A 25,175-nucleotide genomic window follows, 5' to 3' on the forward strand; every position below is an offset into this window, starting at 1 on the left:
TTCTGCGATTCTTTCCTTCCTGCTCTCTCACTTTTATTAAGTGTTCGTCTCTTGAAGCTTGTGCCAGTGTAGCGTCGGTCACTGTTGGAACTTGAAAGAGGCTGGAATTAAAGCGCTTCCTGTAAGTTTGGTTTCCACAGCAGTATTAATGAAGGCATGGATGAGCTGCCCCTAGCAACAGGGACAACATTTCCTGCAGTAAACAGAGAGATGGCAGATTGGAAAGACTGGATCATCCAGCCGTTACAAAACACACAATTAGGAAGAGAGGATGGAAACAATTGTGTCTAATTTGAAAAAACATGCATGCACAATTTTGACATTCAAGACCTGTTTAGGCTGAACATCACATAAATAACGCATGCACACACATCGTCATTGTCATGCTAGAACAGGTTCCCTTAGTTTAATGCTACTGTGCACAAAGAAATTCTAGTCAATTATGTGCTTCCAAACCTAGAGCAACAGGACTACATATGGGAGTAATAATTCAGGCGTCTAGCAGTGTTATTCACAGTTATGTATGTAAAACTTCGATTGCACTCTTTTTAAATGTCGTATTTTGTTCCTGGAATGATGCTCTACTTCCTGTTTCCTCTAAACGGATGTCAGGCTACGATACCTTATTAACTGGAGAGGTCAACATTTGCATTTTGCTTGTGCACTACCAAACTAGTGCATTACTTGCACTACTTATAAAAAATGGCAGCAAATTAGGATTTTGAGGTATTGAGTTAATATTTAACGAGTATCCCAGGGCCACTAATTATCAAGCTGTGAAAATAAAATAGCAAAGGCCACTGACTGTTTACTTTAAGACCCATGGCTTTATATGTTGAGAAAACATAAAGTTTGTTTACTTTAAGAATTTAATAATGTATGATGTCATTGTGGTATAGAAATGTTTCATTGGCAGTTACTCAAAGTTGCTGAGAATTGAAATCAACAAAGCTGTGCACTTCTTATTTTCACACTTCTTCAATTTTAATTCACTTGTCTGAACTGGCCAGTCCTTGTCTAGACTAATTAGTCCATATTATAATTCATGCACAGAGGTCAAACATGGCATATTTTCCGATATCCCCAACTTTTAATTTCTGAAGCAAGTCGAATGAGGCATTTGTTTCCTGTGACCACAAAGCTTTGATTTAACTTGTTTCATTGTCACTTGTTTTAAAATTCTAAATTTGCAACTTCTTTGTGTACATACAATAGATCTTAAGAGTTGTGTGACCACAGCATATATATATATATATTTGTATTTATAGTAACCTTATTAGAAATGTAATATGATGTCACATAAACATACATAGCAATTACTTGTATTATGATGTGGGTTTCGACATAATACATAACAATATTCTATTTCTATTATGTTATGAAGATAATTTGTGAATGTCTCTGCTTTTACTATTTTAGCATTTGTTGCTGGTCAGTTAGTGGAAATGTATCATCAACACATGCAGCACTGCTGGATTCATTCTTTTTGGATAAACACCTGGTAGATGAATTAGTGTAAATACATATAAATCAATCCCCACTTAGTTTAATTACCCTGATGTGTGGGAAGTCATTCCAACAAAAATACTATACTACACTACTGAAAAGGATCTAAGCAGGACAATGCGAAGCAGGGAAAATTACAGGAGTGTGTGTGCTTACTTGATAACAGAGTTTAACACAGTATGAGTCAGTGCAGTATAGAGGTCATTGTCTGTTAAACTCTTACTGTAAACACCAGACTATTCTCTGACTATTCTCCAGGAATGGAAAATCACTTAGTAGATTCTTAAACAAACAGTTACCACAGAGCTATCTAAATCAAATGCCTTCCCCTGATACACACACACACACACACAAAGTTCAAAAAGTGATGGATGACTTACCGTAATAATTTCTTTAGCTACATTAAAGCTTATGATCACTTTCCTAATGCGACTGGAGATATCAGATGAAGCAATAAGTGTGTGTGTGTGTGTGTGTGTGTGTGTGTGTGTGTGTGTGTGTGTGTGTGTGTGTGTGGGAATGTGTTGGTGGATTTCCTTTGAGGTCACATGCATATGCACTGGATATTGGATCCTCAGAGTGGCCTTAGATAACTGACCATGATTTCCCATCAGAGTGCACACACACACACACACACACACACACACACACATCTGGATCTCCGCCATTTTCCCACACATGCTGAAGTACTTTCAAATCTAAGAATTAAGCTCTTCTGTAACATAAACACAACTATGGAATTCATGTGTTACCAGTTTCCAGCCAACACTGTCTAGTATGTTAAGCTATTATTCATGAAAATGAATCTACTTTAATTAAGCAATTTAGATTTAATTATTTCTAAATAGAAAAAAAAGAAAATCACAACTGGATAATACAGTATTATTAAAATGAAATGCAACTGACTCATGAATTCTGAGAAACCTCCTAACATTATAAAAAATACTCAATGTAAAGCATCACAAAATGACACCTATAACAAAGAATAAAGTTTCAACATGCTATAACATGAAAAGACTAAATTGCTGAATATAAAGTTAATCGGTGAAATGTATTACCTTGAAGCATTCGTCTTTCACAGTAATCATGCAGTGTTCAGTTATATACTTAGTTATATCTAAGTTAAATAGCAAACAACTTATTTATTTATCTTCTTTACACTGTCTGATTTTCTGATATGAACTTCTCTTCTTCCTCGAAATCTGTGTGCTTTTTTCTCTTTTCCCCTCCACTCCTCCTTGACCCGTCCTCTACTCCTTCTCGCCCTCTCACAACAGCTGCATCATTTAGTGTGTGCAGCCTACGACCCCCACCTCAACCATGAGGGTATGTATTAGCAGCCCACACACACACACACACACACACACACACACACACACACACACACACACACACAAGGTAAATTCTGTACAACCTGTCTGCCTTTTGTCCTGCCTCTCCAGAAAGAGTGTGACAGACAGATAGACAGACAGTTTGACTGTAGAAGTAACAGTGTAGAATAAAAATTGCACTGACATTGTCTTAAATAATTCCATAATATCGAAAGGGGGCAGAATAAAAAAATCATGCAATAACTAAAACATGACAGACCTTAAAATTTACATTGCATGATAATGACAAATATAAAATGTCACAGTTATATGCACACCATTCACCTTGACTGTTGATTTCTGTAAAGCTGCTTTGAGACAATGTCTGTTGTGAAAAGCGTTATAGAAATAAACTTGACTTGACTTGACTTGACTTATATATATATATATATATATATATATATATATATATATATATATATATATATATATAGGAGTGAAAAACATTTATACAAGATCCATAAAGGTATAAGGGCATGCCACTCATGCTAGCATTAATATCCACCTGTTGGCTGGGGGCGCTGGTGTAAAAATTATAATGGGTATGACTTTTGCTGAAAGTAATAGCACTGTTGTCTGACTTGTGCTGATGGCAATATGTTTTGTTTATGTGAGGTTTGTTTTTCAATTCAATTCAATTCAATTCAATTCATTTTTATTTGTATAGAACTTTTAACAATGAACATTGTCTCAAAGCAGCTTTACACAGATAATGTGGTGATTAAAAGTGAATATGTTCTTTATAAGTAAGTTTGTCCCTGATGAGCGAGCCGGTGGCGACTGTGGCAAGGAAAAACTCCCTGAGATGGCATAAGGAAGAAGCCTTGAGAGGAACCAGACTAGAGGGAACCCATCCTCATCTGGGTTGCACCAAATGTCCATTTGTAGCAAATATACGATGTTGCGGGGTACAGTGATGATGATCAGAAGCGAAAAGTAGTCCTGAGTCAGTGTAGGAGACTGTTGACATTAACTGCAGTCCAATCCATCCTCAAAGCACCCAGTTTTTCAGGCAGGAATATGTTAAAATGGCATTATAATCTCAGGAACAACATGTGCTTTTTATAGTTGCACTTATAACTAGATGAAGTTATAATATTTGTGGCTTAAAAAACAGTGCTCTATACACAACCCTAAATTTAGAGCGGGCTGCACTTGAGAGAATGCAGGACATGCATGTCTTGCCTTGCCTGACTGCATTTTCTACCGTTATAGAAGAAATATTTGTCTTTTTTCTCTTTTTAGATTAGCTTTTAGCTTTTAGATGCAAAACACTTAGCGCTCAAATCATGCTTCTACTACTAGCCTAAAATTATGGTAATACTTCAAATATAATACAATAATCATCAGCATCATAAATCCCACTTCATATTAGGTGTCTTAAATTTTAATTTTTTTTTACCATAATAGGTACAATGATACTAATTATGTTCATGCATTGCAAAACACTTGATGCCATAGAGGTGTGATATGTATATGGCTTGCACAGGCTCCATGGTATGGGTAGGTTTAAGAGGTCTGGGTTAGCAGTGCCATTTTAGATGTAATTAATGCAAATGCAGATCCCACTATGTTCTGGTTAAATTACTATTATTATTATTTTTTTTTAAAGTGGTGGTGTGTTCTTAATAACAGCTTTCCTAAAATTACATCCTATTCCTTAAATAATGAAATATCCAAATATATTGCCTTGCTTACATTATCACAATGTATCGCAACATATCGTATCGCAACCACTGTTAAGTGATATGTATCGTATTACCAGATTCTAGCAATACACAGCCTTAGTGTAGATCTTTAAAAATTATTTAAATTAATTTAGAAACAGAAATAATTGAGCTGGGTTAGGGTTGGGCATAATAAAGAGTAAATTAACAATGCAATAGCTTCTATGTCAGAGTGCCACCAGTATTATACACTGCATCATTGACCAATATACTAATATATCCAATAGTGTATATCTCATGTGGTCAAAGCAGTAAGCGAAATATACTTCAGGTAGAGCTGCACCATTAATTACATGTACATTTTAACCATGAACCGCAATGATTACAATCTTTATCACAATTTTCAGTCTTAATAATATTTTTGTTATTATTATTTAAAAGATCAATTTGATTTCTATTACTATGTATTATCTTGACTCATTATGGTTTAGAAAATGCACTTTTTTTTATGTCTGTGAATATGTGTGTGTGTGTGTGTGTGTGTGTGTGTGTGTGTGTGTGTGTGTGTGTGTGTGTGTGTATGCTTGCATGCTGTATCCAGTATTCCTAGGATAGACTCCAGAATCATCTTAACCCTGACCTGAATAAAGCAGTTTCTGAGCTGTAGGAATGAATCGAATAACACTGACTAATTCAAATTTTTCTCCAACAGAGGACAGCAAAGAGCAAACATTACGTAAAACATGTAGCACTCAGAAATTACTCACAAGTAATAACAAAATTAAAACAACAGCATGTGGTTAGGATATTTCTACTAGTTGGCCTGCAGGATGTAACTGCTGGCTAGTAAAAGAATGCTAGACTAACCCTTGGTGTTGAGTTCTGCAAAATTCTATCACAGATCTGTGGAGTAAAAGGTGGAAGTAACAGGGTTGAAGAAATGCTCTGAGGGAACCCTCATCTACAGTCAGGACACAGAACTGAGGCTTTATTCTATGAGCAAACACAGGCCTTGTCTTCTTGTGGCAATTCAGACTTTCATTAGATAGACATAAATCAAAGAAACAAATCAAAACCATTACGTGATTACTAAGCTGCTTAGTCCCACAGTACATTCAGTATAAAAAAGCATACTTTTACAGCATGCCATAGCATGCTGCTAGAGTGACTAATTCATACTTATGGGTATGATCTTTCACACACACACACACACACACACACACACACACACACACACACACACACACACACATAACATAAACAAGGTTCCCATGTTGGGACCAAAATCTATAACACCAAATGAGTAACAGTGAGCATCATAGTAATTTTTTAACTACAACAACCACCACACACACACACACAAATTGATTTAATTCATCCACTGTAAATATAAATCCATCATGATGCTACAGGATACTTTTGTAGAGAAATGTTTTTTTTCCATCTTGTTTCATCAACTCCTTTCCCACATAATTTACACTGTACTTTAACAAACAAGCACCACAATCAAATCCCAAAGGGTTATACTTACACTATGTGTTAGAATAGAAAATAAAGAGTGTAATGCTTAATGCATTGTGCATTACTGTAGTGTTTATCTCTGCGTTAAGAGCTTCAGTGCAATTTGATGGTTAGTTTATCTGTAGCTAATACCAACATAAATGTTTCAGCATACTCAATGTCATGCAAATTTTTACTGAAGAAACCTTTACTGAAATATATTACATCGGAACATGAGAGTTAGTCGTACCACTGATTGTGTCTAATTTAGACTATGGCTTGATAAGAAATCGCTGTGTGCGTTGTGTGAGCATGCTGGAGCAAGGACAGACACGCTCTCTGATTTTCCATAATCCTGAAGAACTACACAGCTCAGTGGAGATAGCATCCACCCAGTATCAAATCAGCAGTGTACAATTCCAGCATTTCCTCAGATGCCAAAGTTCTGAGTAATATTGGTGGTTTAAACCGATTAAAAAAATTAACACTGTCTACTATAATCATGTGCTATATCTTAAAAAACTTTTTAAAGCAGAGCTTTTTAGTCTCTCTGTCCAACACAAAAGAAAGTCAGCTGTCATTGTACAGCTCTGTGTATGAAGAAAATCTAACACTTTGTTGGTTTCAATACTGAGTTTTATATTTCCTACATAATATTGTTCTGAAAAGCATATAGGATTAAATTTTGAACAAATTGGTCAAATGCTATTGAAGCCTTTGAATAAAAATTACTAGTCCACAAAGGTAATACATTCATTAATAACGCTTTAAAATGTTTTAAAGAAATAAACTGAACATAAACCTAAAATGTATGTGATCTAAAAATAAATAAAATTTTACAATGACTAGTAATGCATCTGATTCTGGCATTAAATTCTTCATGTACACCTTAAAAGCCCTAGTTCAAGCTTTTTCAGCAGAACAGGACTGAGACAGCTAAAGTGGGCCAGTCAAGTGCACTGTGTACCTCCCTTACCTCCCTCTATCTTCTGAACCAGCTGCTTACGGGCGACAACTCTAGCCAAACGCAGTCCGGATCTTCTGTGGTGACTGTCCAGCCTTAGGTAAATGTCCTGAGTCTCAGGCGTCATGCTCCCGAAATGCTCATCCGGTAAATTCATTGTCATTACACTCGTCTCTGTATTTCTCTGTCTCTCCAGAAAAATGTGATGATGAAGAAAAATGATACCTACAGGAGGTGTTTTTCTTTCTGCGTGTCTTATCTCCTGCACACTCCTTCAGATTTCACAGTGAGACACAGCTGGTCCACATTCCACAATGCTGAGAACCTCATTTCCCCTCCATCTGGGAGCAGCACTAAAACCTTTTCATATTACATTACAAATACATACACATACACATAAAGTTAGGGTTAATCTAAGAAAACACTCCTCTCTGATCTAACCACCTCACAGTCATGTGACTGAGAAAGGTGCCAATAAGGAAAGGATTCGGAAATAAGAGCCTCAGCCAAAATATTCCAAAGTATGCAAGGCCAAAATGAAAGTTAGATGTGGTTTATGTGTATATGAATATGAAGCATATGTATTCTTTCATTATTGATATAATTACTGCACCACATGACTAACTAATAATGCTGACTAGAAACAACCAAAATCATTTATATTACTTTTTCAATTTATACAATATTTGCATTATATAGACAATTAAAAAAAATAGTGTTAAATATGCATAAAGCATTGCCAGAAACAAAAAAAAAATCTTCTTTTTCTCAGCAATAAGAAAAGTAAAATGGGAAATAGTTCCCTTGTGGTACTTGAAGTGAGGTTGAATTGATTACTATGATTTATTTCACCTGATTTACAGCAGGGATCATGCAAGGAATGTTGTAAAATCAAACACACACTCTCACACACACACACACACACACACACACACACACACACACACACACACACACAGGCACTTTATTTAAAGTAAGGTGAATGCATTTTAGCTAAACTAGGGCATTTTTCAAATTTTTGCTGCTTGGTGAGTTTGTGAGTGACAAGGAGCTGATGCTGCACCATGCGCCCACACACACACACACACACACACACACACACACACACACACACACACACACACACACAGAGTGCCACGTACAATAATCGTTGTACAGTAAAACTGCCACTCTATACCCCTCATTATTCTTTGCCTCGTTGTGTGTTCTTTCATTGCATTAACGTATAACCCTACCCTTGTATACACACACACACACACACACACACACACACCATTTTCTGCATGTACAAGTTATGACCACTTTGATGATGCTATCTGGGCTGCCCTACATTCTCCTTGGCTAAAAAGCGAGTTCACACACAGAATACAGATTCAAGATCTGATTAAGCTCATCTTGATTAAGTAAAGAAACATGAAGGAAAGCCACAATATATCATATACTAACCTATTCGACCACTGACAAAGGTATTGTACACTAGACTGAGACAGAAATGGCCTTCAAAACCTATTAATTACAATTAAAATAGGAACTATTAGCTATTATTAATTCTGCCTTGAAAATGTTGATAGAGAAGTATAGAGAAGGTCAGAAGGAGTTGCATTGTGTGTTTGTGCAGAGAGAGGAGTTGTGGTATTGTATGAGGAAGTCAGGTGTGGCAGAGAAGTATGTGAGGGTGGCGCAGGACATGTATAAGGACAGTGTGACAGCAGTAAAGTGTGCAGTAGGAATGACAGACTGGTTGGAGGAGGTTGGACTGCATCAAGGATTGTCTTTGAGCTTTTTCCTGTTTGCAGTGGTGATGGACAGGTTGATGGACGAGCTCAGACATGAGTCTCTGTGGACTATGATATTTGAGGATAATTTTGTTATTTGTGGTGAGAGTAGGGAGCAGGTTGAGATGAGCCTGGAGAGGTGGAGGTACGCGCTGAAGAGAGGGGAGATGAATTCAGTTGAAGTAAGACAGAGTACGTGTGTGAATGGCAGTGGAGTGGTGCGGTTGCAGGAAGAAGAGGTGGTAAAAATGGATCAGTTGAAGTACCTGGGGTCAACAGTGCGCAAAGTAATGGAGAGTGTGTTAGTGAAGTGAAAAAAAGAGTGCAGGCAGGGTGGAGTGGGTGGAGAAGAGTGGCAGGAGTGATTTGTGATAAAAGGGTATCTGCGAGAGTGAAAGGGAAAGTTTATAGGACTGTGGTGAGACCTGCAATGTTGTATGGTTTAGAGACAGTGGCATTGAGTAAAAGACAGGAGATGGAGATGGAGGTAGCAGAACTGAGATTTTCGTTGGGAGTGACGAGGATGGACAGTATTAGAAACAAGTTTATTAGAGGGACAGCGCATGTAGGATGTTTTGGAGACAAAGTGAAAGAGGCCCGATTGAGATGGTTTGGACATGTGCAGAAAAGGGACATAGAGTATATTGGTAGAAGAATGCTGAGGATTAAGCTGCCAGGAAGGAGAAAAAAGGAAGGCCAAGAAAGAGGTTTATGGATGTGGTGAGGGAAGACATGCAGGTAGTTGGTTTGAAAGAGGCAGATGTAGAGGACAGAGAAGTATGGAGACGGATGATTCCCTGTGGCAACCCCTAATGGGAGAAGCCAAAAGAAGAAGAAAAAGAACTATTATTATTTAACTATTAAAAAAACGCTGCATATATTTCACTGATTTTCTAGGTGCCTGTGAGATGGAAATCAGATTAATGTTTGAGGTCACTGACCCCTAGTGGCAATCACTTTACATTGAGAATTTTTCTTTTTTAAGGCAGCCTGGCCTTTTCTCATCATCTCTTTATTATTTTCAACTATAGTATGACTTTCCAAATTCCAATCAAACAACCTTGCATGATTTTTAGTTAATAATGCATTACTCAGTGCAGGTGGGATTCTGCTAAACCACCAGTTATACTGCATCAGAAGACATTCCATATTCATACTGACTGAGCCCAGAGCTGGATTTCCCAAATTCCACCTGTGGTAGATTACTGGCAAACTGAATCTAATCCAATTAAAAAGATCACTTAAATACACAGTTTCAGATTTTTCTACAAAATTTGCTATGAAGACCAAAGAAAAAAATGTGGAAAAAAATGATATATTATCTATAAAAAAAAAAAGATATTTATTTATGCATTTTTATAGTACCGTAATTTCCAGACTATAAAGTGCACCCTTATATAAGCCGCACCCCACTGAATTTGACAAATATTTTTATTTTTAACATAAATAAGCCACACCTGTCTATAAGCCTGTAGTGTCTACACTAATGTACTTTACACAGGCTTTAACGTAAGACACGTACACATGGTGTAACGGGTGAAATATGTTGCGCTTCTATTAGGAGCATAGCGGTATTTTGGGAAAAGACCGGCACTGCATACTTCTGGTATTACTGCGTTTGTTCAAGACGAGGATTATGTCCTTTTTATTTTCTGATGCTCATTTCTAAGTTTCTTTGACTAACCCGTAATGCTGTTGCAAAGAAAAAATAAAAAAGCACGAGTTTTGGAAACATGTCTGTGCTTATATGATTTCATTTGCAACTGGAGTTTTAGTGAGCTATCCCTTAACCCTGACTCAACGCGCTACAACGGCTTGTATCTAAACAGTAGCCGACCAAGTAAGATATTGTTCACTGTCTTCCTCCTTCCTTTTACAACTACAGTGGTACCTTGACCTACGAGTACATTAATGTACAAGTTTTCCGAGGTACGAGCAGTCACTCTGTCGATTTTTTTGCTTTGTTACGCGAGCAAAAAATTGAGGTACGAGCTTGAGACGCCGCTGCTAGATGGCGAAGCGAAGCCAGAAAGCGAAGATTGAGACAAAAATTAAGATAAGCAAAGAAGAAAAAGTAAAAAATTTAAAGTTTAGGGATACGTAGTGTACAGGAGCGATAGTAAAAAAACGAGTTTTCCCTCCGCTTATCGCCTTTACCCCTCCACACACACACACACACACACACCGGCGTTAGTCGTCTCATCTCCAAGGAAAATACACTGAATAAAACCTTATTATATCTTTACATACTCTTTCTATTATGTTTTTATACAAGATTTGTTATTTAGAAATTTATTTTCCAATTTAATAACATGAAACAAAAACGGGTGTCATTTTGAGGGTTGGAACGGATTAATGCCATTTTAAGTATTTTCAATATGGAAAACTGATTTGATGTGCGAGCAAATTGAGATATGAGCTCGTCCACGGAACAAATTAAACTCGTAGGTCAAGGTGCCACTGTATTTCTCTGGGGAGTTTATCACACAGGTGAGGTGCATGTTTTCGTTTCCGTTTGGAAATTTCATTGGTCTAATGTTATGGGGTTCAGTTTTTTGGCTTGAAGTTTGTGAAACTGGGAAAAACCCAGAAAAAATCCATAAATTAGCCGCTTCTTTGTTTAAGCCGTTCAAAACGTGCGAAAAAAGTAGCGACTTATAGTCCGAAAACGGTAGGTAGATCATTTTAAGTTGTTCATTTTATAAGTAGCTCGCATGCTGAAAAAGTGTGTGCACCCCTGTTCTAGAGGAACTGCTTTATTCTTGTCAGGGTCTATATATCCAGAGGCGTTAACAAGAATACTGGGTGCACTATGACACTAGGCACACTTTCATTCACACTTAAATTCAGCATAGCACAAATGTTGTAGGAAACCAGAGAACCCGGAAATCTATACAGATTCTGGGAGGACATACAAAACTCCCTACAGACCTTAGCTCTAGATCAAAGAATCTGGGACGCAATGCATGATTAAAATCATGAGCTCTAAATAAAACTATGTTTATAGTTATTAATTAATTAACTATGTTGGTATCCTAGAGACTTTTAGTATTTCCAATTGAGGTAAGAGAGTTCTAAGATCTACCCAATCCCACCAACTCCCCAAAAATAGCTCTGGACTTGGCAAGGATAGGGAACACAAACATTATTTGCTATTCGCAATTCAGCAGGTAGAGGTTGTTTGTATCTTAAAAGCACCACTAAATGAGATATTTATCCAAAAAGTTGCCCAGGAAGCAATATCTATTCTTAGCTTCCAGACCACTTGCTTATTCCAGCTTCCAAATTTTAGCCACAAATTTAGGCCAGCTTTAATTGAAAGCCCTTGACATATCATATGGAATATATTAAAGGTCCTATATCTATTTTTTTCCAAACATGTTCATATTATTGTCTATTGTGATCATGGAAGTGTGCATATAAAACACCTTTCAAGTTTTCACACTAAAAACCATGCATTTTTTGTACTTATAACTAACACTATTTTTTCAAACATCCCACCAAACATTCTTCCCAGATCCCAAGGTTTCATTAATTAATTGAGTAACAGTCATTTTTTTTTTACAAATCCTGGAACAGTGTCCTTAAGTAAAATAACTTGATAAGTTTTAATATTTATATATTAATATTTTAATATATTCTCTTTTTGAATGTCATGAACATTTTGCTTAGGAAATTAACAAATCTGATTATCACTGAAACAGACAAACAGTTAGCTTAATAAATAAAATACTGAGCACCCAATATTACAAATTACACTTGATACAAGAGTTCTTTAGGGTTGTTCGGATGGTAAAGTGTTACAGCTGTCTATTTAGGAATCTAGTCTGAAAAGGGAAAGCTCTGTTTAAAATTCTAGATCAATATACTGTACTAGAAAGCTGTGTCACAACAATACACAACCCCTGGCATGCACAGCTGCTTGGATGTAGTCCACGGTGTGTGATAAACTCTTTTGCTTGTTGACCAAGACCAAAGCCTTGGCTGCTAGGCAAACCACAGCTGGCGAGCATGCTTAGCATGCTATAGTGCAGATTTGGATTCAGCCTCACAGGAAGGACAGAGCTGTGGGTTGAGGGAGGTAAAGCTTCAACAGAATTCAAGATACTCAGAGGTGACAAAGAACTAGAGGAACTGTTTAATCCATAAACGTGACCTCTTTATGGGTTGTAGGAGAACGATTTAAGGAACAAGTACAAGTAGAAAAGAACAAGAACAAGTATCTCAAACAGGTATGGTCCAAAAAAGAACTGTACATTCACAAGAACTATAACAAACTGCTCTCAATTTATTTTAAAGCCTTTTGGTAATATTATGTTTAACAAAATCAGAGGATACATAAAAGGGAAAGTGTTCTATGCTTCAATGTATACTCTTATGCATTATATCTGACGTGCTATACACGCATGCATGTCGGAAGCATCAACTTCAACTTGACCTTCCCCAAAAATAGCAGCGAGAGCGCTCGAGCGCGGTGCTGACATCATTCTGCGGAGCTGTCGTGCTCGTGCTCGGTCTCGGCATCACTAAGTTCACTGTAAGACCGTAGGAAAGGCTGGGAGTATGAGGTGCTGCTGCTGCTGCTGCTGCTATTGTACTGACCTGCAAGTCGTCTTTCTCGGACGTTCTTCCAGAGTAAATCCCAAGCCTTAGATGTGGAGTCGCGCAGCTGTTCGCTGATCGAACGCCGCAGCTGCAGCTTCGCCGACTTTCGCCTCGTCGTCATTGCGAATTGTGACGCATTATAACGTTCCCGGCTCTTATCCACAGATAAAATATTTATTTATTTATTTTGCCGCAATACTCGTCACTCCATCCGACCCGAGCCGCTGCGTCACCTAGCGCAAGAGGACGCCGGGCACGTTTAATCCCTGGCGCGCGAGCGTCACGGTGAAATCAGCGTGCGTCATATTTCTTGTAGCGAAGGAATCGGGGGAGAATAACGGAGACCGAGACAGATGTGAAGATTTCAGCAGTGAACAGACTGCTGAGTAGTGTGGTGGCCTCACCCCTAACTCTCTCTCTCTCTCTCTCTCTCTCTCTCTCTCTCTCTCTCTCACACACACACACACACACACACACACACACACTAATGCACCTAAACCCTATCTTAACCCCAGCTCCAGAAAACTAGATTTTTCTGAGTTTTTATTTTTTTAAATAACAGTTGCAGTGCTTAAAGCAGACAAACCAAAAGTCCACAAGTTAATAAACAAGTCAAATATTCCTGTTTCCCACAAAAAAAGCCCATTCCCATTCCCCAACAAACCCCCCTCCCCCCATGCGCATAAGCAAAATAGTTTTCCTCATTACATATAATATAACGTTTGTCCTAATTTGTAGATAATCTAAAATACAAGTGCTAATAATATTTTGAATACACAAGTTTAAAATCTCAACTTCTCTCTGTGTAAATATTAAATCTATAACGTGACGAGACCATGTTTTTATTCTTTAACATACTGAATTCAAAATGTAAGAGTGAGATCAAGTGTAGAATATCAGCAAAGTATTTCTAGTGTCCCACAGGGCCATTTATATGCAGCTCCAATGTTAAGGACTCAAATATAAGTTAATTCTCTTTATCTTGTATTTGATATTCTCCTCTCTTTCAATCTTTGGTACAATACTGATGACTTCCGCTTTTTTCCCTAACCACGACATTCCATAGACATCATGCAGTGACCACAAAAAGCACACACACAAGTATTTTTACCACCAGTGGCTTGTGTACAGACAATGCTACCATTTTATCTTTCTGTTTACCAAATGTTGAATCCCTCTTCATACACTGGAAGCTGTCTGTTACCCAGACCACACCAGCAAAACCTAGTACAATTAAAGCACAAAATAACTGACCTCCAGCACCAACAAAGAATCGCTAACATTGGCTATTAGCAAAAAGCTATTATACAGTACATTTGCTACTGTCCTGTCTAAAGATTCTTAGAAGAGTTCAACCTTTTACAACTTTTAAAGGGGGAAAAAAGCAAGATTTTTAAATGCTCTATTCCAAACTTCATCATTTCACATCTTAATATACAACCTTTCAAATTTATCAACAAATCTCTGATAATCTGACAAACATGCAGTATAATATTTGGATCATCAGGAAAGGTTGGCAAGCAAATATTCAAAATGACAAAAGTCTACTTGGTCAGTCAAATGTCCCACCACTCAGTCTCACTGTGTGTTTCTCATCTGTTTCCAGCCTCTTCAAAGCCAGTCTACTGCTGAGAGCATATTTAATTCCAGCTTTTCACAACAAAAGCTTTTTAGCTGTCCAGAATAAATATAAGATAAATGTCACATCTTTATGAAACTGACAGGTCAAGACTAATGGTTCACCAATCAGTGAAAATCTCTGTCTAAATATTGTGGAGCAATTTCAGAATAATGTTTCTCATAATGAAATTACTTTGAATATCTCATCATCTCTAGTGCATAATATCATCAAAAAATTCTAGAAATCTGGAGACATCTCTGTGCACTAGGAACAAGCAGGAAAATCAATATTGGATGCCTATGATCTTTGGGGCATGCTCTTTAAAACAGGCATGATGCTGTAATGGAAATCAATGCATTGGTTTAGAAATACCTCCAGAAATCATTGTCTGTGAACACAGTACACCATGTCACACAAAGCAGGATACATTTTTATCATGTACAGAAGAAGCTATATGTGAACATTATCCAGAAATGCCAACGTCTTCTTTGATCAGATGCATTGGAATTTTCTCTTTTTGAAACTTCTGTACGTGTCCTCTGGACCAAAGAAGAGAGGGAACATTCAGCTTGTTATCTGTAAATTCCTGCATCTCTGATGGTATGGAGTGTATTAGTGCCTGCACATTTGGAAAGACACTATCAATGCTGAAAGGTATAAACAGATTTTGGAGGAACATATACATCCATCCAGACAAATGTCTTTTTTAGTTAAGGCCTCGCATATTTTAAAAGACAATTCTAAACCGCATTCTTTATCTATTACAACAGCATGGCTTTTATTAGAAGAATAGTGCTGAACCAAACTCAGCTTAAAACTATTTGTTGCATCATGAAATGAAAAATATCACAAAGAAGACCCAGTACTGCTGTGCAGCTACAGTAGAATTCTGTATCAGTCATGAATGTGACATCACAAAACTCAAGCAACTGTCTCCTTAGTTCCCAGACATATACAGACTGTTGTTAAAAGAAAAATGGATGCTACACAATGATAAACATGGCCCTATCCTATCTTTTTCTAAACATGTTGCAGCCATCAATTTCAGAATTATTTTTTATATGTTTTTCTTTTCTACATTTTTTTTTTGCCTAAAAATTATACATTTATGTTTAACTATTTAATATGTTTTCTACATTCTCTTGTGAATAAATTATGGGACTTTTGTATTGGGAGATTTGTAAATCATTGTATTCTTATTTTATTAACAGTACATTACAAAGTACATCATAATAGTAAATATATAGACCCCTCACATTTCAGCAACCATTTTAGTACTGTATATCTTCTCAAGGGACTCTCCACTGCTTCTCTCTCTTTAACCATCCTGAGGCATCCTGAGATTGTGCCAGCTCCAATCATGTCCAACCTCATGAAGATTATGGACCTTTAAAGAAGTAGATGCCGAGCCCGCAAACACCCCAAACCATCTAGAGCTATACCAGCACCATTTGGATTCCACCTTATGTGGAGTTTGGGCATTGGACCTCTTTGAGTGTCTGTCATGGAGAAGCTGGTGTTGGAGCTATTTTATGTTTTGGTCAGTAGCTCCTGGTTCCATAATCTTGAATGACTGTATAAGACTGTAGAAAGGACATTTGCTTATAATATAATAAAATATTATATGATGTTTTTTTTTAATACAATGCTTAGATATTTAAAATTGGTTTTTGTAGATTGTAAATTGGCTTAACTAAAGTATATTTCTTAAACTTTTGCTAATACTTTATACTCAACCTGTGATCTCTTGCATTCTGTCTTGGGGTTAGAGATTTATGTCAGAAGGTTATGGTGATGACATGCATTGCAGGAAGTGATGAGAGAAAAGGGGGAGAAACCTAATATAGCACCCTTACAGCCAGCATCACATTGCTTTTACAAGTGGAACACTATGCTGTATAATCAGATACATGAATGTAACTAGGAAAACCCTGCATGCCTTTACTCCCAGTACAATGAACCTGGGCTTCTGCAAGTGTCATGCTGAGGGAGAAAGATTATTTACACAAGTGAACCCTCAACATAAAGCTAAAGGGTAACATTACTCCAGGGAATAAAGAAGTTGGAGCCAGTCTGGCGCTGAAAGGGTCTTAGTCCATGTTAAAGATTATATTTACTGCTTACAAGATCAAAGGACAAGATATTCGAAAACCATAAGCCATAGAGCAAAGATGCACAATGTACAAAAACCATAAAGGAAAAAATGCACAATGTACTCCTGCTTAACCAAAAAAGGAAATCACTGAAATGGATACAGATTTTATAGTAAAAGGATATGTGAGTGTAAGTGAATATAAACATGCTAAGGCTTCCTTTCTATCAAAAGTATTTATAGGACCATATTTCAATGCTAAAACCAGCCTAAAAGGTTGTTCAGAAGAAACACATGCTTTTTTTTTTTATTTGGTCATAATTGCATGAGTGCCTTTATTGTATAAAGGATAAATAGTAAATAGATAATAGATTGAACAAGAACAAATCCTTTTCTTTCTACACTGTATTCATTTACCAGTGAGCAGGAGAGTTTCACTAAGAGCCTACTCGTTCCATTTTAAGTTAATGGTTGTGTTGGCAAGTTTACCATTGTGCTTTTTTTGATGTTATTTTGAACTTACAAGCCATTATTGGTACACTCACAGAAACATTCATGAAACAATAGTCATTGATCTAAATATTGCAATATTGCACTTAGAGGCAGTCATGGCTCTGAAGAGTGTAATAGTGCACTCAGAGACACTACAAATGCATGACCTAGGATCAGGTGTCTTTGCCAAAACCAGTGTTGCAGAAGGGCAATAATCTGTGTAAATATTTTCAGCCATTTCTCAAACATAAAAAAGAAAATTGCTCTGCTCCTCTACTAAATAGCAGCTTCTCATTATAGTGGTGACATTTCATGCACAACCACAAAATGCCTTTCATTATTGTCATAAATATGCAAATGGAAGACATTAGGCTATTTAAGCATGCCATTGACAGTAGAGTCTTTAATGTGTCACTGTGCATACATCCTAGAATTTGTCCTTCTCCAATTGCAGACAGTCAGAACAAGAGCCCATGAGATGTCTTGCTGGGGCCCTGCCAATTGCAGCAGCAGTGTCATTCTGCTGGAAAACATGCTTCTGTGTATACTATGGTTGTGTTATGGGATAGAAGCAGAATAGAGTCATGCACCAGTTACAGAAATTTAAGAAAAACAAAGAATGAACATAAATACATATTGCATTTACTACTACATACAGCTTGGTTAACAGTCATTGTTTTTTTATAAGGCTCTATAATTAAATTATGCCTTGTGTGACTTGACTACAATTTGCAGAATTTACTAGGACAGATTGCCTTTGTTTAATAAATTCTCTATTTGCTATGATGTTTTGAAAGACTTGTCTGGCATGTAAATTGTAAATTCTAAATCTATAGGCTTTAGGAGAAGCTACTATTGGAGAAGGCATATGAGAACAATCTGAAATCATTTTATTGTGATTTGAGATGTGATTTCCTGCAACACATCACTTACTTACAGAGAGCGTATCTTTGTTAACAGTGAGTTAATGATTAAAGGATGGAGTAGTTAAGTGACCAGTAAAGAATGCAAGGCCACAGGAGTTACATGGACATGGACCCTTCCTTAAAACATGTATTGTATTCCCTCTGATAGCTGATTAGAGCGATCAAGAGGCACATTGCTGACATTACAGTATGTTAATAATATAGCATCCATTCAGTCATGTATTTAGTGTGAAACAGATATTACTTTATAAACTTGTTCACCCCAATATCTCTCCCAAAAATAGGACAAAACTGAAAGCTTCTGGAGGTCCTGCTTCCAGCTTAGAGCTCATCCTTAGATCTAACTAAAATAACAAAAACACACTATAACTGTTTCCACCCCTCTGGCTATTTTAATTGGTTTCTGAACCAGAGATTGTTATCACAGAGGCAAGGACCTCTGGGAGTGAGAAGGAAACTCTGGATAGCAGAGCAGAGTCAGAAGTATGCTGGAGCTGAAAGAAAGTCTAATGGATGCAGAGGAAAACAGCAAACAGGAGAATGCTTGTCCTCACAAACTGAGGCCTCTGTTTATGTTGGCCACCCAGAGCACCTCACTTCCCTCTGGCTGGTAGACTGATGTATACTTGGAGATTATAAACCCACACCACCCCAAATTCTGACTCAGTAAAATAATGAAACAGCACAAGTCATGTTTCTTAACACACATTTACACAAAGACACACACTAGATTGATAAGCAATGAAAAGAGTATAGATAAACTTCCTTGAGGGAAAAGTCATCATGTTTTTCTATCTGTTGTAATGTGTAATCAACACCCACACTCATACACAGACCTACACTCAGACCATACTGGCTTTTTTTTTTTACAGAGGCCCATTTACTGTTTACATTGAGGTTGGTCTTCAGCTGTACACACATTTTTGTGGAGCTAATGATGCTTATGCCACAAACAGGCAAAGTTATACAAGCTAACCACAAACTCAGCACTAAGCACAAACGGTACACACTAAGCACTCTGCATATGGGGTGGGTGTGGTGGAAGAAAGAGTGTGAGAAATGGAAGGAGGGGTTGTGTTTTAGTGTTTGTGTGATGCTGTGTAGATTTCACACATGAGCTCAGTGCGTTGCAACAAGCCCCCAACTTGGTGATTTTCTTTTAACAGTGCAAATGGTTTATTTATTACCAAATCAATTAAGAAAAAAAAATATGTTTAATGTTGTGGAATGTCTGTGAGACCACTTAGTTCCTGTTATCACTATGCTATAGTGAATAAACAGTCATTATCTTACCAGTAGTGATGGATTATAAATGGCATTAGAAGGTACCAAAAGGTTTGGCTTATGTATTTCATATAATGCTGATACAGCTGTGCCTGCTTTACTGTATCTTAATTGTGGGGCAGTGTGTTGCAACAAATGACGACAAAGGCTTATTGGCACAGGAATAACACGGCTTCATTCTAGAGAGAGGAGCTTTGGGTTGAAAGTGCTCAATTTTTTGTTGCCTAAATTTAAGTATTTCGTGGGGTTGTATTGAGATGTAGCTCGACTGGAAATTTCACAGAAACCTTTTATCCCAAGTAAATTACATTTGCTCCACTGTGTATATCGCACGCATGGAAAACAAAGATGTAAACCTGCTGTATCAAAAACAGATGAACAATATCTTCCCAAAAAAGGCTGATAGAGAGTATACTATATATCTTTGTAAAATTCTATAGTATCTTATTGCATGAATCAAGTGTAAAAGCCTTTCTTTTAATTAAAGCTATTTCCCTACTGTATATTTATATATTGTAAGAGAGCATTAGGATGTTATTATGTTGACTGGCCAAACTGCATTAACCCTTGGCTTATTATAGTGCAAATGCTATAGTAAGTTTTAGTAATGAGTGTGTGGTATGTACAGTAAGGTTGGAGTCACTGACAATTTGAAGGCCCAGAGGTTTAAAGAGTTAAACTAAAACTGAATTCTGTGGAATACATTATTCCCTTATATTTAAAATAACATCAACTTCTTTTATTTTTATTTTAGCAGCTCATAAGAAAGATGAACTGAAGCTCAATCAGCAAACTCCTGTTTGCTTTGCCCAAACAGAAAACTCATTGCCACCCAAGTGGGCAAAACCAGGTGGCACAGTCTGCTGGAAAATTCTTAGTGATGCCAAACTATCAAAGTAAGAGAAAAGAGAGAGAGAGAGAGAGAGAGAGAGAGAGAGAGAGAGAGAGAGAGAGAGAGAGAGAGAGAGAATGCAAGAATTAGCACTCTCATTTAAATTGCTCCCCACTTCCATCAACACAGCAATATTATCAACCATTTCTTGCTATAAATCCTTAATATAAATGATTTTCAAAATCAGTATGGTTTATAAGCACTGAGTTCACATCACAAATATTAGGTGCTACAACTTAGATGTATTAAAAGTTTTTTTAAATTGCAAAAGATTAAAATTGTGGTGTGTTTTTAACTGGTGAGCGATTTTCTCTTTACTGCCTGGAAACACAGCAGTTTTTATTGTGTGGTTTTTGGGTTTTCATCAGAGCTGAATGCCACACAGCGTGAGAGTAATTATGCTCAAGCAGACATGTACCATGACACACATGCCCGCACACACACATTTTATTTTGCTTAGATGCCATTCATGGATAAATAAACCTAATCAGAAACATTTAATAATTTTCCCAAGGTGGCAGTCATTTACAGTAAATATAGTATATAGAATATACACATGTAGCAAAATTAGAGTGATATAAACCAAGTACCTACTTAAAGGAGTAAACAGGAAATTAGAATCACTAGCATCTTGTTAGAGCAATGAATTATATTTTGTGAATGCAACATAAACCTCTATAGCGAACACTATTTAAGAAGAAAGACATGCTTCCAGACTCTTCTCTGTTTTGTTACAGAAATGGTGGAAAGAACCTTTACCTGGTTTCCTAACAGCTGAGTCACTAACAATCTTCAAACAAAAGACCTAAAAAAGACCAAACAAAAGAAATCTAAAGACCTTTTACAAAGTTTCTTAAATTAGCACTCAATGGATAAAAAAAATTGCTTTCTAACTATTTTCTCTCCCAACTGAGGTGAGTGGTATCTGTGTCCAAATTAACCAATGTTAGAATATAATTGTTGATTGAAACTTTAAAGCACTTTGTAATTGCCCCTGGATAAGGGTGTCTACCAAATGTCTTACATATAGTTGTAAATGTACCCTGTCTGTTGACTAGGACCCTAAATGACACCCAATAATACATTTGAAATGTACCAAAGGCTTTCTGATTTAATAACTACTAAATAATATACATGAAGATACTTTATATGCAATAATTTCACACACTGAAACATTAGCTTCAATCTGTTGGCCATATTTTGTTTTGTTTTGTTTTTATTTTGCATGTTTTTCATGGAGAATGTGCTGTGGTAGCACATTTTACAAGGATACTAATTTATTCATCAAAGAGCAATCATGCTTTCACCTGACAGCTTCTTTCAAAATTTCCCTGGGAGCATAGTTCATACTGGTTGACTAGTTGAAAGTGTGTACTTTCCTGCTGCGTGGTGAACGTGTCCTCTGACTTTTAGCAGCCACATTTCTGTGGATCATTCCCATGGAGCATGTCTGAAGTTTCCAAGTTGTGGAATGCTGCTCTGCATTCTGTCACGTTTGCTCCCAATGACAGAGGCTGAAAACTTACATCCAATCACATGTTTCTAATCAGGTTACATGCACATGCAGTCACTTTTCCAACATAAAATAGATATCAGACCTACTTACCACACACACACACACACACACACACACACACACACACACACACACACACACAAAGGATGTTGTTAAATGTAAAATTTCTCTCAGTACGCCAGTAGATGTGATAAGGAGACCTCAAAACATAAGAAAGTATGCTATGTAATAAACCTTACTTCACCTTACTTTTACAGATTATAAAAATATCCACAGTATATAGTAAGCATCACCCACAGTCCAACAACACCCACCCAATTTAGTGGCAGTCTGTGAGATCATTTCTAATTTAAAAGTCTCTCAGAAGTAAAGATGGGCAGAGGTTCACCAATCTGCAAAAACTGCGTTTATAAATTGTGGAACAAATGTAAACATGATCCGGAAACTGGATTACAGTGGTAAACATGACTCTGTCTCAACATTTCTTCTTCTTCTTCTTTTGGCTGCTCCCATTAGGGTCGCCACAGCCGATCATCCGTCTCCATACCACCCTGTCCTCTACATCTGCCTCTTTCACACCAACTACCTGAATATCTTCTCTCACCACATCCATGAACCTCCTCCTTGGCCTTTCTCTTTTTCTCCTTCCTGGTGGCTCCATCCTCAGCATTCTTCTACCAATATAACTCATGTCCCTCCTCTGCACATGTCCAAACCATCTCAATCTTGCCTTCCTCACCTTGTCACCAAAACGTCCTACATGGGCTGTCCCTCTAATAAACTCATTTCTAATCTTGTCCATCCTCCACTCCCAACGAAAACCTTAACAACTTCAGCTCTGCTACCTCCAGCTCCACCTCCTGTCTTTTACTCAATGCCACTGTCTCTGATCCATACAACATCGCAGGTCTCACCACAGTCCTATAAACTTTCTCTTTCATTCTTGCAGATACCCTTCTATCACAAATCACTCCTGTCACTCTTTTCCACCCACTTCACCCTGCCTGCACACTTTTCTTTACTTCCCTAATACACTCTCCATTTCTTTGCACTGTTGACCCCAGGTACCTGAACTCCTCCACCTTCTCCACCTCTTCTCCCTGCAACCGCACCACTCCACTGCCCCCCCTCTCATTCACGCACATGTACTCTGTCTTAATCCTTCTGACTGTCATTCCCCTTCTCTCCAGCCCATACCTCCACCTCTCCAGGCTCTTCTCAACCTGCTCACTACTCTCACCACAAATCACAATATCATCCGCAAACATCATAGTCCAGGGAGACTCCTGTCTGACCTCGTCTGTCAACCTGTCCATTACCACTGCAAACAGGAAAGGGCTCAGAGACGATCCTTGATGCAGTCCAACCTTCACCTTGAACCAGTCTGTCGTTCCTACTGCACACTTCACTGCTGTTACACTGTCCTCATACATGTCCTGCACCACCCTCACATACTTCTCTGACACACCTGACTTCCTCATACAATACCACAACTCCTCTCTTGGCACTCTGTCATACGCTTTCTCTAAATCCACAAATACACAATGCAATTCCTTCTGTCCTTCTCTATACTTCTCCATCAACATTCTAAAAGCAAGTAGGTCATCTGTGGTGCTCTTCCTCGGCATGAAACCATACTGTTGCTCACAGATGGTCACCTCTTTTCTCAGCCTGGTTTCCACTACTCTTTCCCATAACTTCATGGTGTGACTGATCAACTTTATTCCCCTGTAGTTACTGCAGGTCTGCACATATCCCTTATGCTTGAAGATCCGGACCAGCACACTCCTTCTCCATTCCTCAGGCATCCTTCCACCTTCCAGAATCTTGTTAAACAATCTGGTTAAAAACTCCACTGCCATCTCTCCTAAACATCTCCATGCTTCTACTGGCAATCGGTACAAATCCTTTTCTCCTTCCTTGGTGTCCAACCTCTCATACAGCTTCTCATATGCCTTTTCCTTGGCTTTAGCCACATCCCTTTTTACCTGCTGCTGCATCTCCTTGTACTACTCTACTTTTCTCATCACTCTGTCGATCCCACTTCTGTTTTGCCGACCTCTTTTCCATTATGCTCTCCTGCACTTTCTCATTCCACCACCACGTCTCTTTGTCTTCCTTTCTATTTCCAGATGTCACACAAAGTACTTTTCTAGCTGCCTCCCTTATCACTTCTGCAGTATTTACCCAATCATCCAGTACCTCTTCACTACCACCGAGCCCCTGTCTGACCTCATCCCTGAACCTCACACTACATTCTTCCTCCTACAGTTTCCACCATCTTATTCTTCTTTCAGTCCTCACTCTCCTCCTCTTCTTCTTCGCCTCCAAAACCATCCTACAGACCACCATCCGATGCTGTCTAGCTACACAGACCCCCACCAACACCTTAAAGTCTCCAATCTCCTTCAGGTTGCATCTCTTTTTACCGCACATTTCTCCAGATTGCTTCTTCCTCATAAAATGTACTTTGTCATCTTTGTAAGCAAAGTGCTGCTGTAGGTAATAAAACCAGTTGATGTAAAGCACCAACTCTACTGGGCGATTGCTGTCCTTCTGAAAAGTATTCTGTGGAGAACTTATAAAGCTTTGTGTGGTCTTGGTTAACTCCAAGGGAGATTACTGAACTAAACCTACTGAGTTTGGATAAATGGCTGCGTCTTTTAAAAGTCCTGGTGGTTATCAAAACCTTTTCTATTTTAATTAGAGCTTACAATCACAAGAATACTGTATATGTATTCACTTTGTCATTATGTATTATTTAGATTAATGAGAACCTTAAGTATTGTGTTATCATTAATATTAAGTAATTTTTAAAACCTTTATTGACTGTTGTCAACAAGACTGGGACATGGGCCTTAAACATTGTGACCATAAATGAAAATACAGGTTTCTGGGGTTTTAGTAGTTCTTTGCCTATTTTTTTTAGTAGAGGTTACTTTTAGAAGCAAACATTAAACACCAG

General features: G+C 37.7%; 1 protein-coding gene across 7 annotated transcripts in view; it reads right to left on the bottom strand.

Moving 5' to 3' along the window:
- Nucleotides 1-25,175, bottom strand: part of stard13a (StAR-related lipid transfer (START) domain containing 13a) — a 71,071-nt gene that overhangs the window by 24,991 nt on the left and 20,905 nt on the right. Inside the window, exons 1-2 of one of the 7 annotated variants that reach the window (XM_046860734.1) lie at nt 1,887-1,967; nt 32-193 (exon numbers count right to left, since the gene is read on the bottom strand). The exons of 2 other annotated variants lie outside the window; for them this stretch is intronic. Coding sequence is in view for 3 of the 5 variants with exons in the window: in XM_046860728.1 (XP_046716684.1) it covers nt 7,020-7,170 (151 nt within the window). In the remaining 2 variants the exon portion in view is untranslated. Of the gene's footprint in view, nt 1-31; nt 194-1,886; nt 2,009-2,564; nt 2,738-7,019; nt 7,486-13,384; nt 13,780-25,175 lie in introns of those variants that run through there. 4 more of the 7 variants (XM_046860729.1, XM_046860728.1, XM_046860731.1 and 1 more) reach the window with 4 other exon arrangements.

The sequence above is a fragment of the Silurus meridionalis genome, chromosome 11 (assembly GCF_014805685.1).
Source record: "Silurus meridionalis isolate SWU-2019-XX chromosome 11, ASM1480568v1, whole genome shotgun sequence".
Taxonomy (NCBI): domain Eukaryota; kingdom Metazoa; phylum Chordata; class Actinopteri; order Siluriformes; family Siluridae; genus Silurus; species Silurus meridionalis.